The 22,342-nt window shown below is 30.3% G+C and overlaps 1 protein-coding gene across 1 annotated transcript in view; it reads right to left on the minus strand.

Moving 5' to 3' along the window:
- Adk2 (Adenosine kinase 2) overlaps window positions 1–22,342 on the minus strand; it is a 51,136-nt gene that overhangs the window by 7,304 nt on the left and 21,490 nt on the right. The window contains exons 4-6 of the mRNA XM_075382543.1: window positions 17,828–17,973; window positions 6,374–6,544; window positions 193–343 (exon numbers count right to left, since the gene is read on the minus strand). Coding sequence (XP_075238658.1) covers window positions 193–343; window positions 6,374–6,544; window positions 17,828–17,973 — 468 coding nt within the window. The remainder of the gene's footprint in view (window positions 1–192; window positions 344–6,373; window positions 6,545–17,827; window positions 17,974–22,342) is intronic.

Consider the following 22,342-nt stretch of genomic DNA (forward strand, 5'->3'; position numbering starts at 1 on the left):
AATGTAATTGCTATGTATTTGAATATGCCATACCGTCAATTTAACAAACATTTTCTAATAAATATGGTATATACAAGAGAATATCTAAAAAAAATATCTTCGGCACAAGACTAAAACAAATGATCTATAACATTGGAACAAATGTTCCCTAAATATAAAGTACTAAAGGTAAATTAAATTAAAAAAGTTTACCTTTTGCCAATATTACAGGATTTGTGCCTTGGGTTATAATAACAATACGACTACGGTCAGAGTTCTGTTTTGGCAGCTGAGTTATATTTAAAGCTATTTTGTGCATATCATCTGTGTCAAAATTTTGTTCCTTTGCAAATGTTGCTGCTTCCTAAAATAAAAAAAAATACATATATTTTTTTTTAGTACACTACTACTTTTTAAAAATGCCATTTAATATTATGAATTAAAAATTAATTTAATTTTTTAAATGTCTGATTAAAGAAAAGATGTGTTTTTGTGTCATATAAAAAGTGCAAGCAGTACTTGCCTTCCTTATGCAAGAAAAAGACTTGCCTTAAAATATTAACCTGGCTACAGGGAGGCAACATTAATTATTAATTCTTTTTTTCAGTTTTCTATCTTTTATCTACTGTAACTTAGTTTGTTTAATAACAGTTTCATAGTTTCTTTAACATGAAAAAAATAACTCTTCCTTATAAACAGTATATATATATATATACTTGTGGAATGGTAGAAAATGTTTAGCATGGAATATAAGGAAGAGTTATTTTTTTCATGTTAAATAATCTATGAAACTGCTATTAAAGAAACTAAGTTACAGTAGATACCAGATAGAAAACTGAAAAAAAGAGAAAGGAGAGCGTACATGAAACAAATAAATTATAGTGCATAGTAAAATAATGCAATGAACAATACGAATATACAATAAATAGATGTTTCTTAAAAAAAGGTTTTACTTTCTTTCTAAACCACTGTTACAATTTTATTTTCAATAAATTATTGTAATGTAAGAGTTTAGTTTAAAATTTTACCTTTTGATCTAGCAACTAACTATGAATACTGGTGGCAGTAAGCCAATAAATTTTTCCATTCATTATTTCTAGGACTGATTTCACTACCACTGTTAATGTACATTGTTTCCACAATGACACTTTCTGTTCATTTGCAATTCAGAATTGCAGCTATTTATCTATCAATTGAGTAAAATGCTGTTAAGTTTTAAAATCATTTTCATAAGGTACACAGATGTACGTATAAAGAAATGTTTTTATAAATATTTTATTAGTAATAAAAAAAACTATTCAATTAATATCAACTGCTAAGGCCACTCGACCTCAATTTACTCTAGGTCCTACTTCAATGCAATTTCTCAGTAACACTTTATACTATAAATACTATTAATATACAATAATAAATATAATATAATAAATGTTATACAAAAATAATACATTTATATACCTTTTAAAATAAAAATTATGATCTTAAGAGATTGTATGAAGTAATTCTATGTATCTGAAAATAAATGTATGAGGGCTGTTTTTTTTTTCAAACTTCAATGGGCAATAAAAAAAGAATACATTGACATAACAAAATGATTTTATTACTAAAAGTTGAGTAGTATCTGGCTTACTTTTCTACATAACCACCAAAACAAATAAGGTATTTGTCGTATTGTGACACCAGCTTTCCAATGCCCTCTTCAGAGAACTTTGTTGCCAGTGAGGTAAGGTATGTCTTAACAGCCTCTTGTTCTTCATTGGTAGCGAAGTTTTGACCACCTAACCATGCCTTCAATTCTCAAAAGAGGTGAAAATTGCTAGATGCTAGGTCTAGACTATACAGTAGATGGTCGAAAACTTTCTACTTCAATTGTTTGAAAAGGTCTTGTTCACAATGCAGTTGTTCATTGTCGTGAATCAAAACCACGTCGAATGAGAGCATGCCTCTTTTGTTTGTTATGGATCGCTCTGCAGAGGAGATGTAAAGATTCACAATAAACCTCTTTTGTTGTTGTTCTCTGCTCCATAAAGTCCACCAAGACACCTTTATGGTCCAAAAAACTGTAGCCATTGTTTTCCTATTGCTTAGCGTCTGTTTGAACTTTTCCGGCTTGTTTGGAGAAGTGTGCATCCACTGCTTAGACTGTTCTTTGGTTTCTGGGTTATCATACTGGATCCATGTCTCATTGCCAGTAACAATAGACTTTAAAAAACTGTTCTTCCTCATTTTCCTGTGAGAAACATTAAGGCTGACACCATTTGCTGCATTTTGTGATTGTCACTCCACATTTTTGGGATCCAACGTGCAGTTTCTGGTATCCTAATTCTTTAATCACAATTGTGTACAAAGACCTTGAAATTTCTGCAGAACGTTTGGATGGGGGAGGGTGGCACAATTGCATGATGAGCATACCTGGCTCCCGCCTATTTCTTGTTTACTTAGATGTACTATCGGAGGTTGAAAAAAAAACAGCCCTCATATATCATGTTTATCTGATGTATTTAATACAGTTACCATAATTTTTTTTGTACATGTTCTGGATTAATACAATTTTCAGTGTTTTAGTCTGACATATGATTTTGAGAATCTTTTTGTAGCTTTGAAAGCAACACAAGAACTTTCTTTTATGGAAATATTGATAATATAATTTATTTTATTGATGGTTGATTGTAGGCATTAATATTATCTGTAAGCAGGTGTGCTTTTGACTTTATTCTCAATTTTATGAAGCATGCTTTCTATCAGTGTTAAGTGGTAGCCATTAATCTTAATTAAGATTATTTGATTGAATTTTTCAATATATTAGCTGAGAAAAATATGTGTATTATGTGATACAGCATAAATGAGAACACTCCACATTTATTTGTGCTGTGTGGGATAATATGTGCATTAGTGGATAAGTACAACAATTTTTAGCGTGTTACCTGCAAATTTTAAAACTATGTAAATGTAATTTTCTATTTTAGATATTCCGAGTTCAAGAAAGTTAAGTGATTTTTCATCACTTTATTAATAATTTTATAAAATTATTTAATTAGTTGGACTTCTTATTTGAAGTAAATGTGATTATAAAAGTCTGTTAAAAAAACAAATTGTATTGCACACCAATCAGAAATTTAAGTAATCTGGAATATACACTACTGTATGAAGTAGAATAAATCTTTTTGTAATATATCTTTATGTAATTCACAAGCTATGATCAGTTATCATTAATGGTCTGATTTTTAGGAGTAATTTGCATAAACAACAGATAAGAATGAAACTTGTATGAAACTCGGACATTATCTTACTCGGATTTATATAATGTTATGACTGATTTAAGTGATTTAATAATTGATAATCACTTGGGATGATTCACACTTGGACAGTTAATCAACATTGACAGGCACTCCCACATCACAAATCGAGTGTACTTGAATTTGTGTATACTAATTGTTATTTGAATGTGTAAAAACTAATAAACAAATGCAACATTTTAATTGGCCATGATATTCTAATTAAAAATCTTGAAAATCTCATTGTTGCAGGAAATTTTATGCTCTGTAAGAGGAACAAAAGGATTACCTTTGTTCATGTCAGGAAATATTAAATCATGCCAATGGTGACAAAACATTATAAAAACAAGTCATAATAGGTCATGAAATGCGGGTAAATTATTAATATGTCAAAGTCAAACTTCTGTTTTCACAATGGAGTTGGAAAAAGTTTGCAAAGGCCAAAATTAATAAAAGTTTGATCAAATATCAAAACCAATCTCACTTTTTGACAGTAACTGTCATTAATTACAAATTTTTTCTTGAAGAACAAATTATAAATAAAATGTTTAAAAAACAGTATTAGAAAATTTCAGAAGCCTTGTGTTTGGCATGAGAAGCATGGACTACTTTACCACAATAATACTACTGTGAATTCAATGTTGTTAATATGCAAGATTTATGCGCTGAATGTGTTTTTGAAGCTTCTGCATACTGCTGATCTGGCTCCTCTTGGCTTTTTTTTAATAGTTTCCTTAACTATATACAAAGGAAAACAATTTGACTTTATTCAGGATAAAAAAAAACATTTGCAAATAACACTGAAGACAATTCACACTACTTTCTATGAATGCTTTTTAGATTAACCAAGTGAAAACAACATTAAGGTATGAGTATTATGGGAGGAGACTACTTTGAAGGAGAAATAGAGAGCTCCCAGGTAATTCCTAAACACCTTAACAACAAAAGTCTGACTGATTACTTTTTGAGTAAACCTTGTATATTTATTACTCATTAAGAGTAACAAATAATCTACATAGATAATTTTTTGGAATAATTTGGAATTTCATTATTGCAATGTATGTTAAACCTTAAATCCAATAGATTTTCTTTTTAGTTATTTTGTATTTATGTTTTCAATTGTAGTTAGAAGAATTTTAATTAAATAATGATCCAATATTTAACTAAACACCGTTCTTCCAACAGTGATAACTTTTTAAATTTATATCCAATAGTAACAAAACTCATGCATTTGGTCAATTCTGGAGAGAAATAAAAAAAATTAATAAGTACTGCATGACTTTCCCAGCTATGCCAGTCAAGTCATACTGCGCGTGCACAGCTTTTTCATTTTGTATCTTTCTATTTTCTAAGTTATAATATTTTTCTACAAATTCATATACAGATTAAGTTTAATAAATTTGCTTAAGTAAAATTTCTCTATATCTAACATCCCGTTCAGTAAAGGCTAAATTAGAAAAAAAAAATGTAAAAAAATTTTTTCTGCATTTTAGGCCCGAGGTCTATAATTTAAAATAAACTCTTGATAGTGTCCTCTATACATAAAATATTAACTTTAAAAAATTTCTTGAAAAATATTTAAACCGAAGGAAGATACAGCAAAAGAAGAGAAAACATATATTTCAATTTTAACTTTTGAAGACAACTTGAAGATTTTTCATCATATTCAATTTTATGCTAATAAGACCAACTGGTGATTTTTGTCAATCTCATTTTATGTGAGAAAGACGATTGGTGAAATTTTGTCAGTGTCAAAATGATGTTTGTACTGATCACATGTTGATTGCAATGACAGACATGGCAGTCTGCTTGATATAGATTATAATTGTTGTTGTTTAAAGTTGCACATGACATTGCACTTAATATTCGGATGTGAAACAAAAATTATTATTTTGAACTTAACTATTATTTGTTTTATTTTTAGAGAACATTTAATCATGTTCATTGCGTAATACATAAATACTGTTTGTTTTGTTATTGCTTGGAGTTGGCCATGAAATCATAGTTTGTTCAGAGTGAAAAGGAATACTTTATTTATTTAGTTTTTTATATTATATTTATTAGTGTGTTGCATAGTATGTAGATGAGCCGAGAACATAGTGTGTTTATCATTGCTCTTAGTTGTTTGTAACGTTTGGATTGTAATATTATACTTATTTCATATTAGTATTTTTTTTCTTTTTTCCGGCAATATTTATTACAGAGTTGCTATAATACGCAAAAATGAGCAGTGTATTTTGAACACTGACGTCTGAAAGTGATAGGGAAATTAGGAATGTTCAATCTGCTAGAGATTTGTGTACTGATAGTTTTAAAAAACTTAATTTTATTGCCAAAAATCATGATTCTCATGTTAAAACTGTTTCTTGATTTTGAGTTAAATAACAAACTAATTTTCTGGTTTTTCCTGTTTTTGGGTTCTTTAATTTTTAGAAAACTTTTCAAATAAGATATGACCACAAGAAACATTTCTAGTTGATAGTGCATTGGTTTACCTAGAGTTTAAACAAAAACTGCTACTAAATATTGGTAATAAAAACTTTTATAGACTTTTTTAGCACAAGTTCATCACTACATGGACTGTAGTTTTCTTAAGAAAAATAATATAAGCATGCAATTTTTTTTAACAATCTCCAAAAAAGGCCTGGTCCTCAAGGAATTCAGTAAGAGGTGGAGTTGATTTTTGGAAAACTTTTTTTTTTATTGTTTACATATGCATAGCAGGTAACAAAGTTTTAATAAAGTTTTTTTTTTAAAATGCCTCTAAGAAAATTAAAATTACAACTCTTGTGATATCACTCCACCCCATGAATGAATTATGAAAAAAAAATTACTATGATTAAAGCCTGTATGTAGAAATATTTGAGCCAAATCTAAAAAAATCAGTTTGGTCAATCCTGTGATTGAAGGCCAAAAGCAGAGTGACATATATACATATGCAAACAGAAATAGTTTTTTTGGTCTAAAAGAACTAGTTGAAGCCAAAAACGTAAAGATTTGCAAAAAACCTGATACCCCATTTCTTTTAGGATCACCATACATTTCCCTTCAATACAACTATTCAATCTTTTTTCTTTTTTAAATATTAAAAAATTGATACACATCAATTTATTACATCTTACTGTTTCATTTCCAAAGAGAATATCAACATACGGCATTGCTTGCATCATCTGCATCTTATAAAATTGTGAAAGAAATGGTGCGCTTAAGTTCATCATGAAAGTCTTGTTCCTTTTGTGAGCGGTCTGTGCTACTTCCAATATAGATTCTATGCTAACAGTTAAAAAGAATCCCTGAAAAATAAAATATTTTTAAAATACTTAAAGATTATGCTCATAATTACAACACAGAAATACAAAAAATCTAATCCACATGACTTCTTTGTACGCCTATTAAATTACATACACACATTTTCTGCTGCACTTCATTTAAACTTATTTCATTTGAAAGTGATATATGATCTTCCAATTCTCTAATAAGGATTTTTTTTTTCATTACTATTGAATTATTAGTTATTGTAAACATTTTTACAATCACAGGTTAATAATTATTAATAAATCAATATATTTAAATAAATAAATACAAATTTAAAAAAAAAGAAGGGAGATAAAGTCTGATTCAAACCGATGCGCCTTCCCCGTATAAGATCTAAATATTTCATTAAAATAACTAAAATTTTATTTGGCTATAACTCTAAAACCAATGAAAATAAGTACCACTTATATGATATATTATTGCAAAGCTCTCAATGAGGGCTTAAATCCAAAATCCAAAATAATTGGACTTTGGGCTTTTTTCAACACTTTTGGTCCAGTTGATTCCAATCAAAAGGGAAGGTGCACAACTAGATGTTACAATATTCATAATTCTAAAATTACAACATTCTATGGCTATTCGTCTTTGAGTTATACAAGACACATATGTATGTAGGTTCAGACAACACATTGAAACTAGTCAAAATGGATTCAGGGATGATCAAAATGGATATTTCCGTTGAAATTTGAAAACTGTAATTTTCTGCGATCACAATACTTCCTTTACTTAGTACAAGGAAGTAAAAAATCTGATGCAGGCACCTTTATGCCTATTAAATTACATATACACACTTTTTTTAAATGAAACGTACATAAAATTTTATTTCATTAATAATTTCTGATATTTTTGATCTTTTTATTGTAGCCATAACCTCATCCTTTATCACCTCGGCATCCAGGCTTTTTAATTTGTACTACAGCTGTCCTTAAATTTCCTCTTTCAGCCACCGTCACACAAGGAACAGAAGCCAGAATTTTGTCTTTTAAAGTCTGGGATATTCTTCCTCTGTCCTTTAGTCTTAACTTCTAGGTCTTTCCCCATGTCTTTTCTAATAGAGAGTATATCTTGAACTAAGACCTCTCCAACCGACATCTTAACATTCCTAACAAGGTTGGCGTAGGTGGCGGCCTGTTGGTGCACCACATTATTGCCGTTCTCTGAACCTCTCTTGGGATCGGTCCAAGTCCCTCATCTGTTAGGAAGAGTACGGCTTCTAAGTTTCACCTCTGAGCCAGTACTCTAGTCTTTCTAACTGTCAGCCCCAAATTGCTCCTGGTGGTCACAAACACCATATCATGTTCCTCAACATCTCGTATTTTGTCCAACCCCTTCACTAGGTCAGTAACCACCTCACTGCCTTTAACCTCCACAATAATCACATAATTATCTCCACTACTAAGAACATCATCCTCTTCCCCAAGAATGGCCACTGCGGAGACCTCTCTGATATGTGCCTGAGGAAAGCTTACCACCATTCAGTTTCCTCCCCACTCCAGGTGCCACAGCACACATATGTCCAGCAAACTGACTCCTCTTATCACCCTTGGAGTTTAGGATAAAGATCTTGGCCCTCTCTTCTTCCTCCAGCGGCATTGTATGAAAAAGTATCGGAGGATACTTTTTCATACAATGAGCTGGGCCACCTCCTCATGTCTATCGCTACAGCAAGCTCCTCTAGTGAGCCGATTGTAGAAATCCTTACAGTAGTTCTAGATCAATCTTGGTCCAGTGGCAGGGCCCTCTGTTTGTGTAGTTTGTGTCATCCTCACAGGCTGCACCTGAACGTTCCTTGATTCTTCCCAGAAACCTTTAAACTGTTTAACTGAAGGCTCGTCAACCAGCAGTTCCAAGTCCTCACCGGCCCAGACAAGGACGGGAAGTTTCCCTTATACTTCTCCCCGCGACCACCTTCTTCCAAAGAACTGTAAGACTTGCATTCGGCTGTGACTACCCCACGCCAAGCACTTTGTATACTCTCTCTGGAAGCCTTTCTCCCCAATATACCAATTGGGACTGAAGAATCACGATGTGGATGCGAGGTCACAACTCATGACCCACCACAATGTGGCATGACAGAATAGCCAAAAAAATTGTATTACCAATAAAAAAAATGAAGTCAATGTAAACAAGTCGAAACAGGTGTCCCGGTGTAAACAAATAGCTGACACAAAAAAAAAAATTATGTAAGTCAAAAGTTCACTTCACCTAGCGTCGCTAAGCAGCCGCCGTCAAGACAGTCAAATAGTTCAAATAAAACATACTAAATTAAATGAAATGAAACAAAATAAAACACCAGATTATCAAAACGAAAATAAAGAATAAAACCGAACTAGGAGCGTAACAGCACATCCACTCGTAACAATCAAAGAGCACTTGCTTTCCGCCAACTTCTGATCACTACTGAAAGAACATTAAACCACCAACTAAACTTGAAAATAGAATGAACAAGGAGGAACATTCCATACGCATGTGGAGTAAAAAAAAAAAACTATCTTCCACCAGGATGCCAGGGTTGGCACTGTGAGAGCAACAGTGCTCTCTCCCTTGCAGCTTATGTGCAGCTTCCTATGTGCACATGACATAACAGCCAAACACCACGCTGCTGGAACTGTGAACGCACAGTTCCATACAAAAATTGTTATATCTTTTTTATAAACTGGGGGATGGATACTGACATTAAGCTTAAGGTTTATATGTTATACAAGTATAAAGAAAAAAGGACTCATTATATTAAATGTTATTGATAATATCAAGTGGAAATAGAGGATGCTGCAGTTCCACAGTGCCTATACGCAAGCCACCAATGTTGGTAACCCTACGACGAGTTCTGATTAGCTGATTAGCTGAATAGAATTGCTTTGTTTATAACTAAAAAATCTCATTTTATAATGGTGAGTCCTCTTCTTAAAGTTTGCAAATTAGTTGAACAGCATGCAGTGATTGGTTTTTTGCTTTATGAAGGTGAAGAACCGAATAAGACGTAAGTCTCATACGACCAAACAATCAGGACAAAAGTTATATGAACCGCAGAAATTTTTACAAGTGAGTAGAAAAATTTAATGATAGTTGAACTTCAGTTACTGATAGTACCATTATAGATGTCAAATTGAAGTTTCAACAGCACTTGAAACTTGTATTGACTCTTTCATTCAATATAACCAACGGATTACAATTGAAATTATAGCTGAAAAAATTGCAAGCATTCGTGCAGCTCTTAATATTATCACAAATAAGCTCAAGTACTGTAATACAAGGGCTTCATGGGTTCCAAGAGAGTTGACAGATCACCATACGGAGGCAAGAGTTCATCTGAGGACAGAGTTTAAACAATGGTATCAGCAGGATGGTATTGCCTTTTTTCATATTTTAACCTGATGAAACACGGTTTCACCATGTGAACCAGAATTAAAAAGAGAGTATGAAATAAAAGCACTCTTCATCTGTCAAAAAAAATTTCCCAACCTAACCATCAGCAGGAAAAATCATGACAATCTTTTGAGGTGCAAAAGACCTGGTTTTTGTCAATTTCTAGATCAGCGAACAATAAATAATGTATACTACTGTGATATGCTTATCAACAAAGTGAAGACAGCAGTGTTGAGAAAAGACACCCTGGATCTCAGAGCACAAAGACATCATTTTGCTTAACAATAATATTTGATCTCACAGCTCAGATAACTTGAGAAACCATAAAAAATTTGCCTTGGGAAGTACTACCTCATCCTCCATACAGTCCTGACTTTGCCCTATTAGATTTCCACTTGTTTGGTCAACTCAAGGAAGCGCTACATGGTAAGAAGTTTAATGGCAATGATGACGTCAAAGAGAATATGTTAATTGGCTCCAACATCTAGACAAAGACTTCTTTGCAGCAGGCAGAAATAAGCTGATTGAGAGATGGGACAAGTGCATTAATGCTGCTAGAGACATTATGTTAAAATTGAAAAAAATATCACATAGATTAAATAAACTGTTTTAGCTATACAGTATATTGGGTCTTTTAATTATTGAATTATTCTTAATGATTTTTTATATAAATTTATCTTAATTTTTTAAAGGTTTAATTTTAGAAGTGATCAATTTATTGTAATTATCATTAATTTCTAAAATTTTTAAGTTAATTTCAATTGTGGTCATAGTACATTTTTTTTAATTATTAAGAATTCCACTACAATTGATAATTTGTATATATTAATAAAACAAAACTTTTTTAAATTTTATTGTAATGTATTAACAGACTCTTTGATAATGGTGGTAATACGTTGAAAATAATTAAAGATTTGGATATGATCTGATAAGTAAACAATTCATAATTTGTTTTGGGTACAACATGCGTGTATATATATTTAAATTTTATTAAATAAACCACCTAGTACAGAATATTGAAATCTTAAAAACATAAATTCTTAAATCATAAAAAGACAAATTTCAGTGAAGTAATAAATATAAATATACAGCATGTTGTAAGAAAAGATCAATATCAATAGAATTAACAGTTGTTCTTACCAAATTAACTTATTATTTTTTTTGTTATTATTACTTACTTTAAAATCAAATCTTAAATAAATGTATTTTTTATAACCACAACCATCATATTAACATCCCACAGTATAATAATTCACAACACTACATGCATTTCTGACATACTTGGCAGATTAGTTCACTAACAGAAATGGATAATCACAAAATATGAACTACAGCCAGTATTGATCAACAGCTTATACACCAGCAACATAACACGCATTCTTTAACTTATTACATTATATACTATCCTATGTTTACTTTGGAATACATTTTAGATTAATATATAATGAAAATAAATATATGGGGTCATTTTAATGTTGACTGCTTTTTTTTTAGATTTAAGGTGATGAAACAAGCAAGAGGGTAAGATTGTCATAAAATAAAAATGTATAGAACCATTAGTAAAAAGAAGAAAAACAACAGAAAGTTTAACATGATAGCAAAACAAACAAAGTAAAAAATCTCTTTCATTATTTATTAAAATGTTGATTATTTAAATTTTTTCCTTGTACAGGTTTAGAAAGAGAATGGGTGGAGGAAATATAGGATAAAAGTGTAAATATAATAATTCATAATGAATTTACTATTACATTGAAATGAACAATTTATCAAGAAAACAAATAAACTACAACTTATATAAATATGCAAATACTTTGTACGGGTCTGAAGATATGTATGCACTCTTACTATTAGAGCTATTACAACTAATAAAGGATGTCAACAGTTGTTTTTGGTGATCTGGTGAAAAAAATGTACAGATAGATAATAAAAAACACATAAAAAATAATGTACAATAAACATCAATCAAGTTAGAAGGTAATGAGAAATTTACTGATATTAATTGATAATTAGTTACGTAGATAGTGCCATTTCATATTATAATAAACATCAAAAAATAATGTACAATAAACATCAATCAAGTTAGAAGGTAATGAGAAATTTACTGATATTAATCGATAATTAGTTACGTAGATAGTGCCATTTCATATTAATTGTGGAGAGTGGGAGCCACTGCAAAATAAACATAGAACGGCTAATACCGGATAATAATAATATAAATCAGTCTTTCATTGATATGTTTTTTTTTATACCAATACGATAGGTAATGGTACAATGGTACATAGCATGTCATGGCCTATAATGATAAAAAAAAAAAAACAACATTATTATAATTTAACATCAAAATTTATTGTACTTAACAGTTTATTGTTTCATTAATAAATCTGTCTATAATACTGTGAATTATATACTTTTTACAAATTAATAAAATAAAGTGACTTTTTTATTATAAATAAAAACTGTTTAAATATTTATGTGCTACAAAAAAATTGTTTTTTTTTCCCTATTTGATTCAATTTTTAAATTATCAGTACTTGCGCCTGTAGTAGTTACCTGAACAATTACATTTCCTCCACGCCGTATGTGGTTTCTTCGCTTTTCCCACCTTTGTATTCATCAGTGCTTTCAATTTCTATAGAAGTCATGTTGTTGCTGCTGGTATCACAGCTTAAGTTGCTTATGAATGATTTGACAGCCTCCTCAAGTGGACCTTGCGTATCTTGGTAAGTTTTTCTATTTTCAAGCAGTGTCTGATTTTTTTCTTCCTGTGTTCTACATGCACTGAAGTAAATTTGTTTTTGTAAAGTCTGTCAACATCTTCATGGATAAATGTAGTATTCTGAACAGCAACCCAATATTTGATATCTGCCTAAATCGATTTTATGGGGTTCAGTTGGGACGGTATGGGGGAAGTTGTAAAATAATATGACTAGTGTTTTTTATGATTTTTTTCTACTGAAAAAAACTTCAAATGACTCCTTATATTCTTTAACTATTTCATAAAATTCTACTTTAAGATTGCTTTTATGGAAGATTGCTTTCATGAAAATTAGTTAATTCAGAAAATGAAATGAAATGTAATCTTGCACAGTCTCAGGTCGACTATTCCTGACATGTGTGGTTAATTGAAACCCAACTATCAAAGAACACAGGTATCATGAACTAGTGTTCAAATCCATATAAAAGCAACTGCCTTTACTAGGATTTGAATCTTAGAACTCTCAATTTCAAAATCAGCTGATCTGTGATGTAAAGTTCATCATGAGACCAACCTGGTGGGCTCTAAATAAGGGCTTTGTTCTCTTTAACAGTGTGATAAGAAGTATTATTCAGCACAATTATTGAATTAGGTGGCAAATTTGGAAGCAGTTTCTCTTTAAGCCACTATGAAAAATTCATTTTATGTTGACAGTTCATACATAGTATAGTATATAGTTCATACATAGTAAGGCAGTGTGGTATGTATCCCATATCTCTACCAGCATGAGAAATAATCATTCTTGATCTTTTGCAACCAGGTTTTTCAAAGATTGTTTAAGCAATTCTTTTCAGTCCATGTTGTGTATGAACGTTTCATCAAGAAATACAACTAAATGATTTTGTTTACTGAATTCAGTAATTTTTTTTCAGAAACTTATAGTGTTTTATCAAAATTTTAGCCCATTTGAAGCGGATCTTTTTCAAAATATGTCTTACTGATGTAGTGGAATCTTTTAACATATTGTCACTTTTTAATAACTTTTGTATTGTTGAAAGTCATTCTTTTTTGAGTGTAAAACTTATTAACTACACGGTGAACAGTGCACAAGTCAAAATCACCTAACCTAGAAACAGTAAGTGGTTTTTTTTTATGGGTGAAGAAAAAGTCAGTGAATTTTCCATCGTAAATTTTGCCTCTGCTTTCGAGTTATAGACCTTTTCAAAATTCCTGTTGCGGCACAAACCCTTTCTATTATTTTTTTAGATTCGATAAGTACTTCATTTTTTGCCTCTTCGATCATAAATTTACAACATTAGCCACAACTTTGTGTTATTGACTACAAGAAATTTTTCTACCCCTGAGTTTAGACATATTTTACACACTAAAACATTAGATTAACATAAAAAATAAAACTAACAACAAAATGAGCCCATAGAATTAATTTACATATTGTAAGCAAAAATACATTATATGCTTTATTATTAAAAAATTGTAATCTGCAAAATATGCCTTTGAAATGAACACAGTAACACTAATGATGAACTGAAAAAATGTGTTCACATAATATTAATACTTGTATATTAATAATGAAATTACATGTAATTTAATTTAAGATGTTTACACTTCAATAATAATATTTATAAAAAAAAACATAATCATTTCTTTTTTTATGAATAATTTCTGAACATGAATTATATGTAGTACGCACATACATATGAATAATACGGTTTTGTTGCTGATAATCTTTATTTGCGGTAGATGACTCATTTATGTGTAATCAATTGTACATTTATGGAGGGATGGGTAGAGGTATTATCATTACAATGGATTGATAGTGGTAGGTTCACGAGCCAAATGAAATGGCACTATATATACTTGATTTCTGGTCACATTAAGTAATTTCAAATAATTTTAGACCTTTCTACTGAATGTTAAATGATAGTTTTGTTTGTGATTCTTATAATGGGTAAATATAGAATAAATTGTTTTTATTAGATAAGATCTACTTATGTTTCATAAGTTGGAATATTTAAGTAAATTTAAAGAAATATTTTACATGGCTTTCTTTTAATTCTTTATTCATATACAGGCCATTCCAAACTGCATGGCAATCTCTTAGGAGATGATTCTATAGCCAAAAATAAAAATAAAAGTTCTTATAAACATAGGTCAGAAAATGGTCTGTTAGTGAGTTTCAGCTCATGAAATATTTAGCCATGCTTTCTGCTTCCTCTGTGAAATTAAACCGTACTAAAATTCTTGGGATATAAATTGAGGAGTAAATTTGATGCTTCCTTATGACTTTTGATCTAAGAAATTGAATAAAAATGGTCCCAGACTTTTATCTCACTTAGGTTTTAAGATAAATGGGGTAAAACATGAAAAGGTTTTGTCAGAAAATAATTTATTTAGGTTTTGAACAAAATAACTTAATTGCTAACATGCTGTAAATTTATGGTTAAGTACATAAATATGGATTGGCTGCTGTGCGTGAATACCAGGAAAATTATCCAGATTGAAGAGTACTGGATCATAAAACATTTGAGGCTTTAGAGAGGCTATGTCGAGAAACAGATAAGCTTAAACTACAAGGATTTAATGCCAGTCGTGAATGATTTGTGAGAAATGCCAGTTCTGAAGAATGCGGTATAAGTATCTTGCACCTCAAGAACCAAAAGGTTGTCATTATACTTTCATATTTTGTATTTAATTAAGTGGCGAATGTTACAGAAGCAACAATATTACCCATTCCATAAAACACGTCTACTAGAGTTATTACCACCTGATTTTGATAAAAGAATGCAATTCTGTTGATAGTTAATTACAAAATGCGAACATCATCCCTAAGTAATATTCTAATTACTGATGATGAATCCTTTATATAAGAAACGGCATTGTAAATTATTGAAACACTCTCACTTGGACAGAAGAAAATCCCCATGAAACTGCTATTAGGCATTTTCAACACACTTTTATCTTTAATGTGTGGTGTCTTGTTGGTGATAATCTCTTAGGCCATTTTTTCTTACCACCAAGGCTCAATGGAGAGCAATACTTGCATTTAACAAATCTGATGGAACTCATGGAAGATATTCAACTTGGAGGTATTGAATCACCATCATTTTTCAATGATGGTGCACCTGCTCACTAATGTTTATGATGAATCATTTAAATAACAAATTTAGTAAGCAATGAATTGGTCGAAATGGACCAGTAAAATTACCACCTCGATCTTCCAGCTGGCATGGATTCACAGAGTTGAACTATGCACTGAACAAAATGGCAGCCACACTGAGCAACTGTTTGGAAGTAATGTTTGCAGCTTTATCAAGTAACCATTTCGATAATTAATAATGTTTAGAAAAAAAAAACAAAAAGTACATGATTTTTATTTTTTTAAATCTATTTTTTATTAATTTTTTTTATGTTATTGGTAAGATTTTTATTTGTTTTCATCTATATTATGTTGTTCAAACTTTGATCAAAACTGTTCTTTTTAAAATCATATCACTTTTCCGATCCAGTTTGTGTGTTTTGTTTCTAATCAATGTTGAACTTCTCAAATCTGTATTTAATTTTAATAGATGTTATTTACATCAATTTTCTCAGAATTAAATTCTCTACAAAGTTAACTAGAAATTCTTATTTGTTTACTTGTAAATTAACAAAGTTATTTTATTCAAAACCTAAAAAAGTGTAATTCCTGACAAAACGTTTTCATGTTTTACCCCATTTTTCTTAAAACATAAGCAAGAATAAAATTTACCACTCAATTTGTATCCTTAGTATGATTTAAAATTTCATAGAGGTAGCAGAAAAAACAGGGCTTTTTTTTGCAAGACTAAACTCGTTAATGAACAATTTTCTGACCTATGTTTATATAATCGTTTTTTCTTATTTTTTGCTATACAATCATTTACAAAATGATTGTCATGCAATTTAGAATCTTCCTGTATAACTAACAAATAACTATTCCTAAAATATAATAAATATACTCAACTTTATTTGAAAAAAAATCTAGTACTAATGTTAAATACACCTGCTGTATGTTATGTATAAAAGTTTAGAAAATAAACATGTAAGGACTAATCAAGAAAGAGTGAGAATGAATTAAATTTGTTCACAGTAAATATATGGCAATGAAACAAGTTACATTCAGAAGATTTGCCTGTGGGATGTGCTTGCATCCAACATCAGTGTACTGAGAGTTATTAGTAGTCAGCAGTTTCATATGGAAAATGGTTGGTTTGTGATGTGCAATACCAGACTTAAAAATTTATGTCTGTCTGCAGAATCTCCCACATAAGCATTTAAATGTTGGTACACGTATTCAGTAAAGATGCTCTTCCACAATCCAGTTAAGTAGTTTAAAGTTTCGATCACAAAGCAGGGTGAATTAGGTCCTCCAGCCACAGTAAAAGATCACAATTAACAAAACTGCTGTAACTGTTAAGGAAGTTTGCAGAATAACAATGGATGGAATGGTTAGCAAGTTATATGTAGCCCAAGGTAGTCTAATCATTATTCTGCATGATCATTTGAACTAATGCCTCAACAAAAACTAAAGTAACTTGAGGTATGTTAATAGTTTCAATCTCTGGTAGCCGAACATGGTGAGGCTTCTACCTGAATTCTAAGTGATGATGTGAGTTGCTTTCACCACTATGATCCTGAAAGCAAACAGATGAGTGAATCTGGAAGTCAACCTCATTTTTGATGAAAAAAAGCTAAATTTATTTAATTGGTGGAAAGGGTAATCCTGTAACTCAGGATAGTATTAGATGTCAGTTTTCAACCTTGGCTGAACACAGCTGATGAAAATGTTCTAAGCTTCATCCATCTCATTGGTGCTTAACGACAACTATGTAAGCCTTCCTCATACTGCCAATGTTGTCCAATATATGGCTCAATAAAACACTGGACATATGCTATACACTACATCTTTAAAAAATTTGAACTCTTCAAATTTTTTAAAAGAAATTTCTAGTCTAAATTAAGAAATAAACTATGTATCTTCAAGTGGTAATCAGAAATACACAACCAGTGCTTTGCTGAGACAAGTGTTGTTAATTAAATTAATTATGATAACAAAAACACTTTGAAACTACAAAATGAAATTCATAAAAACATAGTAAATTTCTGTTAGTTGCTGTGCTTAGATAAAACCGATTCTAAAAATTAAACATAAGAAACTTACAGATATGTAGAAATATTCTGCTTGCTGTATAATTTTTTTATTTTCAGATTTGCGAATGTGATCAGTTGTGAAGTGATTAGCAGCAGCTAAGTTAGCACATAATGATCTCTGGGTTCCATTTTTTGTTATTAAAACAGCACAAGTTCCTAAAAAAAGAATAACTACCAGATTACACAATTTAATTCTAATTAAATTACACAATTTAATTTAATTACATTCTAGAAATAATTTTAACAGGTTAAAAAACTTTACCAAAAATTTATATTAAAAGACAAAAAATCCTTTAACATGGCAATCTTCTATCGTGCAATGTAACCACAAGATACCAAACATTATTTGGATCATGATCAAGGCAATAAACATAGATTAAAAGCAGTAATTAGCAATTGTTTACATCTTTAAAAATCCATTGATGTAAATTTTTTTGACAGGAATGCATGAAAGAAGAGTTAAGTAAAGTATGTGTACAATAGCTAGGCTTCATTCAATATGACTACTTTTTAACAACTTTCTTAGCCTAAAGTTTGTTGAAAGCTCTTCTATATTCTGCATATACAATGCTCTAAGCATTATTAAAAGTTGTCTATGGTTTAGAAAGGCTAGCACAAACAATTTTAATAGTTATTTTATTTGTTTTACTAAAATAAAAAACAGAAAAACTGAAAACCCAAAGAAATATCACTGAATGGTTTAAAACTTTGTTTCCAAATTTATAAAACTATGCAATATAATGTTTGCATTGAAATGGAAACATCCAATATCAAACGCAGCAAAATCAATCATTAAAATTGGTACCACAAATTATTTATTCTCTTATATTTATTTCAGTACTATCTCTAGAACCTGGTAAATTTAAAAACTACCATTTCACTATAGACTATTAGCTAATCTGGTATATACGGTTTAACAATTTAAGTCTTAAATCATTCACAGTTTTTTCAAGACAATATGAGCTAATAAACTAATTGAATATATAAATTTTTTTTAGGCAGTGCAATATATATGTATAGAAATTCTATTCAATTAGTATATTTATATATATATATACATAAATAATAATTGAATATAATTTCTATTGACAGAATTTTCTTAACTATTCAATTTTGTATGGATGAAAAAAAGGGTTCTGATGGAGTACATATTCTAAAACCACTTTTTACCAGTTTATAATTTTCATGACCAACAAAATTACTTAATACACTTCTACTTTGAACGTTTTTTATAACGCCTTAAAATAATAATTGATGAAGGAAATTAAAATTTTTATGAAATCTCCTTGATGATCTTTGACCAAATTACAATGAATGAACATGACAACAGTAAAGACATGATGCTGTTCCGACTATTCTTCATGGCCATTTGACCATTCATAAACTGTGTACAGTGCAAAACATGTATGCCGTATCCTGGTTTCCATAATCCAGTTATTCTCACCTAAAGACTGAATTGATGAATTGTCATACTCTCATGCTGCACCCATCACATTTTGGTTATAATCCACACCAGTCTAGGCCAGTATGCATTGAAATGATCTAAAATTATGAGAAAAATGAAAGAAATCTAATTTTAAAAAGAAAGCTCCTCATTAATATTACATTACCATTTTAATTATTAAAGGCAGCCTTTAGAGAGATATATAACATATATCATAATGTGAATCCATTTCCTGAAAATCGTTATTTTGTAAAATATTCCCAAAAAAATTAATTAGTCACATTTGCCATGTACTTAAATATTTTTCAATTATACCTTAAAAAATTGTTACTTTATTATATATAAATTTTATTATTTTATTACCTTCACATATTTCTATACTGTTATTTCATATAACTATTTTTATTTATCAATGAGTACCATAATGCCTTCTCTTTATCATTTATTTTGGATTTTGTAACGATGTTCAGATCAAGTTTTTCCTCAGTTTTTCTTTCCAGGCAAATGCTAAAATGGCAGTTCATTTTATTATTCAGAATCAGAAAACCTATCTTTCCTGCATCATCTAAAAAACAACTCTGAATAAAGCAGCTAATACGTTTTTTAATAGTAATAGATTTTTTTTTGTACATACACAATATAATATAATTATCATCTAACAAGCTTAGATTGTACTTTGATTTGTACTACAAATCTAAATAAAACTTGTTTTTCAACATCAAATTATATTTTTTATGTCGAATATCTTAAAAACTATAGGAGTTACAGTTCTGGAACCTGCTTTATTTTATTACTCAGTTTAAATTACATAAGAAACCACCACCAACTTTACTCCTTAATTTGGATCACAAAAATTACAGTAGGGCTTCTTTTTATTAACCCGTTCCTGTTGAATGATGTGCAGTGCAAGCTGCAGTAAAATACTAGACTGATGTCGGATGAGATGCCCGCCACATGTCGCCCGACTTAATTGTTTTTCATTTTTAGTAACAGACTTCATTAGTTGTATCTTCTATGTATGTAATTTTCTATGTATTAATGTAATTTTTTTAATTTCTATGTATGCATCTTCTATCTATGTAATTCATGTGTTCTCCACGTTTATAAAATTACAATAGCTGTCATTTCTTACTCTACATGTGAATTTCTTATCGGTGCAACTTGTAGGTTGTGTGTGTTTGTTTATGATGGCCATGTATTCGCGTTCAGTTGCTGTTAGTGATAATTTAGAGGAATTTATTCAAAACATTTTGTATAACAATGAATCTGGTACAGAAATAAATGAAAGCGCCTAATTGTTGTATGAATTGGAAAAATCTGCACGTAGTGAAAGTTAATCTTCTTCAGATGATGAACCTGTTCAATGTGAATCATGAAATTACCAACTGGGAATGGGAACAACGACCAAATTTTGTGAAAAATATACCATTTACTGGTAATTAAAGTTTCAATAATATAATTAACAGAAGGTTTGAATAGTTGTACAGAATTATGTTTTTTTTTTTTTTTACTTTTTTGTCAGATGATTTTTGAGAGATGATAGCTCATGAAACCAATGTTTATGCTGCTAGTAAACTGAATGGTGGTGCTTGGAAAAATGTCAGTGTGGATGAGAATTATATATTTCTTTGTGCAATTCTAATCTTGCAACACAAAAAATCTAATTTTAATAACTACTGGACAAAAAGAAGAGTAATTTGTTCCCCTATTTTTAGTGAAACTATGCCACAAGTAAGATTCAAATTTATTTCAAGGTATTTTCATTTCTTGTCAATAAATACTGAAAATGATCGAATGAGAAAAATTCACACAGTAATTGATTATTTTTTACACAGATTTCAATTTGTATTTACACACGGCAAAAACAATTGTATTGATGAAAGTCTTATAGCATTTCGTGGTAGCTTTCCCTTTATCCAGTTCAATCCCAGTAAATGAGCCTGTTTTGGCATAAATATTTATAAACATTGTGATTCTTTGAATGCAGGATGGAAAGTAAAGTTATTAGTTAGTGAACAGGTCATCTTAGAAATGAGTTCAAGTTTGTTTAGCGAGGGAAAAGTGATATTTTTGGACAACTGGTACAGCTTTCCTTTGTTAAACAAAACCTGGTTAGATCATAACACCTCTGCTGTAGGAACAGTTAGGAAACACAAAAAATTTGTTTCAAGAGAATTATGTTCTACAAGATTAGGTAAAGGGAAACTGACATTTAGATCTTTTAACAATATACTAAACTTGAAGTGGCAAGATCAGAAGCCAGTATTTATGATTTCACCTCTGCACTCTTCTCCTGACTATATTGAAGTAACTACTCAAAGAGGGTTAAAAGTTTTAAAGCACAATGTAGTTAATGATTATAATCAATTTATCTCTTGGGAGATGATTCTATAGCCAAAACTAAGAAAAACAGTTCACATAAACATAGATTAGAAAATGATTCATTAGTGAGTTTCATCTCGTGAAACATTTAACCCTTTTCTGCTCCCTCTTTGAAATAAACCGTATCAAAATTCTTAGGATACAAATAGAGTGGTAAAATGGTGCTTCCTTACGGTTTTTGATCTAAGTAATTGAATAAAAGTGGACCCACACCTTTATCTCACATATGTTTTAAGAAAAATGGAGTAAGTTTCTTTTGTTTTATTTATTGTAGTAACTGCGTGACAACACGGTGGCCATATTGGCATTTTGATTGGCTGATTGTTTTGTTTACTTTTTAGAATTGCCTGTTAGGTTTGTTTTCATTTCTTGTCATTGGTAGATTTTTATTTAGTTGTTTATATTTATTTAATATGAGTAGTGAAGTAGAATTGGATGAGGGACCACTCTCACCTGGCTATTTGTGGTGAAAGACCACCCAGGCGGAAAAGATGCAAAAGGCAAAGAAATTGAAAATACAAGCAAAGCATAATAGGCAATGCAGGTGAAACAAAGCAAAAGAAGACAGAGGAAAGAGAAGCAAAAAGAGGGAGGAGAAATGTGCACAGGATCCTGATGTACATTCAGACTTAGAATTAATGGAGGAACTATTCGGTCCTACAACAAGCCAGTCTAAACGGGTTGTACCACTGATGAAAA

This window comes from Lycorma delicatula, chromosome 1 (assembly GCF_047948215.1).
Source record: "Lycorma delicatula isolate Av1 chromosome 1, ASM4794821v1, whole genome shotgun sequence".
Lineage (NCBI taxonomy): Eukaryota > Metazoa > Arthropoda > Insecta > Hemiptera > Fulgoridae > Lycorma > Lycorma delicatula.